The 7,604-nt window shown below is 35.3% G+C and overlaps 1 protein-coding gene across 2 annotated transcripts; it reads right to left on the bottom strand.

Moving 5' to 3' along the window:
• Window positions 1–416: 416 nt before the first annotated feature.
• Window positions 417–7,591, bottom strand: srfbp1 (serum response factor binding protein 1). Of its 2 annotated transcripts, XM_067411294.1 has the most exons (4): window positions 7,507–7,579; window positions 6,688–6,779; window positions 5,047–5,724; window positions 417–2,930 (listed from the first exon to the last, which is right to left on the bottom strand). In XM_067411294.1, the coding sequence occupies exons 3-4, from the start codon at window positions 5,692–5,694 to the stop codon at window positions 1,182–1,184; spliced, it is 2,397 nt and encodes a 798-aa protein (XP_067267395.1). In that variant the 5' UTR covers window positions 5,695–5,724; window positions 6,688–6,779; window positions 7,507–7,579; the 3' UTR covers window positions 417–1,181. The 2 variants fall into 2 exon arrangements, with proteins under 2 accessions (XP_067267395.1, XP_067267394.1); XM_067411293.1 differs by lacking the exon at window positions 6,688–6,779 and having other exon boundaries at window positions 7,507–7,591.
• Between the last annotated feature and the right edge of the window lie 13 nt (window positions 7,592–7,604).

Below are 7,604 nucleotides of genomic sequence, written 5' to 3'. Positions count from 1 at the left end.
TGTCGATATACCCAAACATTAAACAAAAAGTAGATAAATCCGAGGAAGCTCGTAAAATGTGTATTCTATATTTAATATACATTATTAAATAGGTCTATATATTATATATTTAACAATGCATTTGAGAGTGACCAGTGTTATCTAAAAAGTAAATAATAATAATAATAATAATAATAATATATATATATATATATATATATATATATATATATATATATATATATATATATATATATATATATATATAATACAACATAAATTTAAATTTCTAGTACTTAAACTAAAACTGAAATAAAAAATAATAAAAATACTAAAACTAACATTTAAATGGAAAATATTCAAATAAAAATTCAAAAGAATAATAAATACTATAAATGTATATTAATGATACTAAATAACACTGAGAGGGACTTTATTTTAAATCTTCTTCCCACCACCTCCAGGGTTATCAAGAATTTTTCAATATGGGTTCTGTGTATACAGTACAATCTGCATGTACAGTTTTAGAAAACTAGCCAACAGCAAAATGTATTGCAACATATAAACACATATTCACATATAAACATTGATCAATGAACTGAACCTGCTTGACATGAGAACAAACTTCTTCCAGAAGCTGAAAAACATGCTGCGTAACATGAGAATGAACCTCATTGGTTTATATGGAAGCTCAAATTCAATCTGTTCATCAGATTAAGCGATCAAGTCTCTTCAGAAAATTTGGACTAAACCACTCAATTCATGTGGATTAGTTTTACAATCTCTTTATGAACTCTTTGAAGCATCAAAGTGTCAGTTGCGTAGCTGTCAATGGAGGGACAGAAAGCTCTCAGATTTCATAACAAATATCTTAATTTGTGTTCCGAAGATGAACGAAGGTCTTACGGGTTTTGAAGGACACGAGGGCGAGTAATTTTAATTTTCGAGTGAACTATCCCTTTAAGTGTGCAATTGAAGAAAGAAAAAAAAAAACTTTTATACAGTTTTATCTAAGAAATATGTAGGAGACATGACAGGAAATGAACACTTATTTAACAGAACTTCATTGTAAAGAAACAAACAAAAAAAACAATTGTGTTTTATCTGTGTGTTTTAATACAAATTCACACTAAATAGTTTAATTAACAGGAAGAATTATAATCAAAACATGAAAGCATTAAATGAACTCTAGAAGACCTTTCTTAATCATCATCAAATCTGATCTTTTTCCCTTGGAATGCTGTGATTTGTGCCTGCTGTTCTTTTCTTTTCCTGCTAGCCTCCCATGAGGGATGAAGGGACTGCTGGGGTGGATTTGACATGTTTCCAGGTGGACCTCTGGGATTCTGGTTCTGATACTGCTCAAACTGTGACCTTCCTCTCCCTGCCCCTGAAGGCCCCGCTTGCATTTGTCCAGCAACTTTAAAAGTCTGTCTGTTGGGTTTGAAGGGACCCATCCTCCTGTCAGTGCCAACATCTGGGCCTTTATACTGAGATGCTTTCATCCTACTCTCAGGACCTTTACTCTGGCTCTGGAATCGAGAAGGTCTTGACCCATCATTGCGAGACCCATACTTTGCTTTCTGAGAGGAGACGGTGGATTTGGACAAAGTTGAGCAAAACACAGACTGTAATTTGCCGAGGGTTGTCTCCTGAGGTTTGCAGGTGGCCTTCTTGTCAGGTTTTTGGTTTCTTTTCTTTTTCTTCAATTTGCTCACTTTGCCCAGGAAGAAGTCATCATCATCACTGTCTTCAGACAGAGATGATTGCTTATGGAAACGTTCTTCTGTGCTGTCATCGAAATATTCCTTTTCTTCCTCCTCCTCATCATCATCATCTGATAAATCGCTCTCTTCATCTGCCTCAAGCTTCTTGGTCTCAGGTAGGTCTTGTTTCTTTTGTGTCTTTGAGGTGATCTCCATTTCTTTATCTGCTTTACCAACGTTCTTCAGCGGCGTAGACTTTGTGCTGCTTAGATTTGAAGACTTTTCAGAAGAACTTTGGGTATTTGGAGCACTGGCCTCTGCAATCTGTGATTTAACTTTGACCCCTCTGGTGTTTTCTGAAAATGTTGTGATGATCTTGGATGGTGGTAAATCAAAAGCATCAGGGTCTTTACTCTCGGTAGGCTCTACAACACCAGACTTATGGATCTCAGTGGAAAAACTCTTCAATTTTTCCTCTACTGCTTTACCAACGTTCTTCAGTGGTGTTGACTTTGTGCTGTTTACAGTGGAAGACTTTTCAGGAGAACTTTGGACATTTGGAACCGTGGCCTCTACATTCTTTAATTTATCTTCATTCCCTTTGGATTTTTCTGAAGATGTTGTGATGATCTTGGATGGTGGTAATTCAAAAGCATCAGGGTCTTTACTCTCGGTAGGCTCTACAACACCAGACTTATGGATCTCAGCGGAAAAACTCTCCAATTTTTCCTCTACTACTTCATCATCCTCCTTGCTGTCATCGTCGTCGTCATCCTCTGGTTCCTCATTTTTCTCCTCTGGTTCCTCATCTTCTTTCTTGGACTCCGCCATGTTTAGTCTGTCAGTGTTTCTCAGCTCAGCTTTAGCAGCCTTAGCTCTTTCTTCTTCAATGGCTTCTTTGACCTTCTGGAGCTTGTTGATGAAGCGGGAATGTGTGATGATACGTGCGATGGCTCTGTCCAGTGGGCTTGCCTGAGGGTCCTGCAAAACCTTCTCATGCTCAGCATTCTCCTGAAGTGCTGTCATGGTCACCTGATCTGGTTTAAGTCTCCTTAAAGCTTGGATTTCTTTCAGGATTTCTGCTGCTCTCTCTTGGCTTTCCTTCACCTCAGATTCCTGACCTTTCTTTTTCTTCAGAGCAGCCACTTGCTCTACCATTTTACTGATGATCAGCACCCTTGTCCTCTTCACTTCCTTCCTCATCCTGATCACCTCCATTGGGACAGCCACTGTTTCAGATGAGTCCTGTAAGAGGCATTTTTTATTCAGAATAATCTTCAAATAAAGAGTTCTTTAGAGTAATGTTGTTTACCGCAATAATAAAAGCATGACGTTTCAAAGGAATGGTTCATCTAAAAGGAATATTCTGTCATTATTTACTCATCTTCATTCCAAACTTGGTATGCTTCCCCCCCCCTCAGTTTTGGGGTCACGGTTCTGTACAATTTCAGTACAGTAGGGAGAATCTGTCTTGAAATTATTTATTTTATAAAGACAGCAGCTGCAAAAAATCTTATTGTGAAGGTACTAATTTGCACGGCGCATATAATTTCTTCAACTAAATTACAATACAGCAAGAATTTTAAGAATTTTTATTAGATGAATAAAAAGATTAAAAGAACTGCATTTGAAATACAAAATCTTTCCTCTAAGTATTATTAAATATTTATATTATTATAGAGTATCTGGACTAAACTATTCTTAACTAGAAAAAAGTGAATCTGAAACCATTATTTTTTAAAATTTCAAAACTTGTTTTCAGTATCAAATCCCAGGTTTTAAATTTCCTGTTTTAAAGGTGCCATCGAACGTTTTGTTTACAAGATGTAATATAAGTCTAAGGTGTCCCCTGAATGTGTCTGTGAAGTTTCAGCTCAAAATACCCCATAGATTTTTTTAAATTAATTTTTTTAACTGCCTATTTTGGGGCATCATTAACTATGCACCGATTCAGGGCTGCTGGCCCTTTAAATCTCGTGCTCCCTGCCCATCAAGCTCGCGACTCTATAATACAGTGCATTTACAAAGTTCACACAGCTAATATAACCCTCAAATGGATCTTTACAAGATGTTCGTCATTCATGCTGCATGCATGCTTCGGGTCATGTGAGTATAGTATTTATTCGGGTGTTTACATTTGATTCTGAATGAGTTTGAGGCTATGGTGCGTGGCTAAAGCTAACATTACACACTGTTGGAGAGATTTATAAAGAATGAAGTTGTGTTTATGCATTATACAGACTGCACATGTTTAAAAATGAAAATAGTGAAGGCTCTTGTCTCCGTGAATACAGTAATAAACGATGGTAACTTTAACCACATTTAACAGTACATTAGCAACATGCTAACGAAACTTTTAGAAAGACAATTTACAAATATCACTAAAAATATCATGATATCATGGATCATGTCAGTTATTATTGCTCCATCTGCCATTTTTCTCTGTTGATATTGCTTGCTTACCTAGTCTGATGATTTTGCTGTGCACAGATCCAGACGTTACTGACTGCCCTTGTCAAATGCCTTTCATAATGTTGGGAACATGGGCTGGCATATGCAAATATTGGGGGCGTACACCCTGACTATTGCGTAACAGTCGGTGTTATGTTGAGATTCGCCTGTTCTTCGGAGGTCTTTTAAACAAATGAGATTTATATAAGAAGGAGGAAACAACGGAGTTTGAAACTCACTGTATGTCATTTCTATGTACTGAACTCTTGTTATTTAACTATGCCAAGATAAAATCAATTTTTAATTCACGGGCACCTTTAAGCAAATCAATTTTCAGGTTTTTCAAACTTTCTGATTATTATCCGACTTTTGGCCTCATTTTATTGTTGGAATGTGGATATGGAAACTGGCCATGGAAACTGTGAATATTAACTAGTTAAATAACATCACTCATTTATACACAGTGTTAGCAGCTGCTTATAGTAATGACATACGTTATTATATTGACGAAAAGTCAATGATGTTTGATCCTGAGATACACGTTGAATCTGACACAATACGTGAAATAGAGCAATATTTGATTCAAACGTGTGCAGAGGGAAGCATTTTCTATAGTAAACTATCAGTCTGTTCCCCATACAAATAACATGACTTCAGAAGACGTAAAAAGAAGATTCTTCAAAAATTCTTCTTTTGTGTTCCACTGACAAAGTAACAACATGAGGTTGATTTATTTTGGTATAACTATTCATTTAACATGCATGTGAAAGCATTATTGTATTTATTGAGGTATTTGAGAAGTTAAAGTAACCTGTAGTTATAGTTTTTTTTATAGCTTTGACCAATTATTTTACCTGTACTCAATCTAATCTAAAATAATTTCATGAACACCACTCAAAAATACAATTACCTCAACTGTTAACGTTTCTTCCTTCCGGCACTGATTGGTCTGTTCTTTTAATGTCTCCAGACTCGTCTTCTGGCTCTCCTGTGAAGAACCATCAATCTCCTCTTGCTGTTCATTTGTCTTTTTGTCACCCTCCTCCTCTTTCAATTTCTCATCATCATCGTTTGATTTCTCCGAACCAACATCATCATCATTACCATCCTCTTGTGGCTGACCTTGCGATGTGACATTTTCTGCTTTGTTTATTGCTTGTTTTTCTGCTTTTCTTGCATTTATTCTCTCCTCTTTGAAAGCTTTGATGGCTGCTTTTATGCTTTGGATTCTCTTGCTGAACTGTGGATGTGTGGCGATGCGGGCGGTGGCCCGGTCGGATAGGCTGGCCTCTTTATCCCGGCACACTTTGTCAAAGCTGATGTCCTTCTGTAAGGCGGCCTTGGTGACGCTGTCAGGAGCAACAACTTTCAATTCATGGATCTCCTCACGAAGTTTTGCCGCTCGCCTGCGGAACTTCTCTACGGCTGCCTCATTTCCTTTCTTCTTCTCCAGGCGTGAGATCTGACGGCCGAGTTTCCGGATGAGGAGCACCTTCACCCTTTTAACCTCCGCCCTCATCTTGACCACCTCATTGCTGAGGTTCAGCACTGCAGGCATCTTTATGTACTTTCCGAAGGATTCTGAAAGCTGAAATGAGAAAAGCAACAAGTGTTGTTTTTGGTTATGGTTTGATATGTTTTATCATCATCATGAAGTTATGTTATCTCAACATTTAAATTTTAGCCTTGGGTCAATACTTGCTTACAGACACAAGGTCATAGTGCACTGAAATTAGGGCTGCAACAATTAATCATTTGCAAAATAAAAGTCTGTGTTTACGTAATATATATGTGTGTGTTCTGTGTATAATAATTATGTATATATAAATACACACACATACAGGTATAAAGTTTAGAAATATATGCATGTATTATAAATATATATATATTTATATATATTTTATATTACATATAAACATAAATATGTTATATATAAATATAACATTTTTCTTAAATATATACATGAATGTGTGTGTATTTATATATACATAATTATTATACACAGAACACACACATATATATTACGTGTAAACAGACTTTTATATTGCAAATGATTAATCGTTGCAGCCATAACTGAAATAAGACAACTACACACACATATATACGTGTGTGTGTGTGTGTGTGTGTGTGTGTAGTTGTAGTATTTTAGTGCACCATGACCTTATATATATATATATATATATATTATATATAAATAACTGTTTTCTATTTGAATATATTTCACAAAGTAATTTATTCCTGCGATGGCAAAGCTGAATTTTCAGCGTCAGTCTTCAGTGTCACATGATCCTTCAGAAATCATTCTAATATGCTGATCTGCTGCTCAAGAAACATTTAATGTGTACAATTGTACAAAATATTTGTGTACAATATTTTTTTTCAGGATTATTTGATGAATAGAAAGTTCAAAAGAACAGTGTTTATCTAATCCTTTGTAACATTATAAATGTCTTTACTTTACTTTTGATTGATTTAATGCATCCTTGCTGAATAAAAGTATTCATGTCTTTAATTTCTTTTCAAAAAAATAAAAATAAAAATTCTTACTGACCCCAAACTTTTGAACGGTAGTGTAAAATGCTACAGAAGCGTTGTATTTCAGATAAATGCTGTTCTTTTGAACTTTCTATTCATCAAGGAATCCTGAAAAAAAAAGTACACAACTGTTTTCAACATTGAAAATAATCATAAATGTTTATTGAGCAGGAAATCAGCATATTAGAATGATTTCTGAAGGATCATGTGACACTGAAGACTGGAGTAACGATGCTGAAAATTCAGCTTTGCATCACAGGAATAAATTACTTTGTCAAATATATTTAAATAGAAAACAGTTATTTTAAATTGTAATATTCACAATATTACTGTTTTTACTGCATTTTTAATTAAATAAATGTAGCCTTGGTGAGCAGACGAAACTTCTTTTAAAAACATTAAAAATCTTAGTGGTTCCAAACTTTTGGACTGTACTGTAATATATATATATATATATAAAATCACAAAACGTGTGCGTATGTTGTAATAAATGCAACATTATTCAACGCAAATACAATGTTGACAATCAGATCCATGAAACCAGCACAACTCTGTGAGGGACTTACACGCAAAACAATTAATCAATTTTAATGCACATAGACATAACTTCGCCATCACTTCTAATTGCAGAACTATTATTCAAATAATAATTTATTCTTGCGACATGTCCCAACAAATTCTTGTTTCAAGCATGGCTGAAGGCATGTGTTGGGGTGATCGAATGTTCTCTTCTTATATAACGTTACACAAGGTTTACATAATATGCCACAAGTTTTCCTTGAGTATTATTATCCAAACCTTCACATCCACAGTTAATGCCAATATTAACACTTACCTCTACAAAATAATAGTAAAAATCATGCAGAAACACTGACTGCTCAGGACGCCGCCATCTTGCCTTGCGAACGTAGCGCACGGCGTCGTTACGTCACG

The sequence above is a fragment of the Chanodichthys erythropterus genome, chromosome 15 (genome assembly GCF_024489055.1).
Source record: "Chanodichthys erythropterus isolate Z2021 chromosome 15, ASM2448905v1, whole genome shotgun sequence".
In the NCBI taxonomy this organism is placed as follows: Eukaryota; Metazoa; Chordata; class Actinopteri; order Cypriniformes; family Xenocyprididae; genus Chanodichthys; species Chanodichthys erythropterus.
This window is presented reverse-complemented; position numbering and strand designations above follow the sequence as displayed.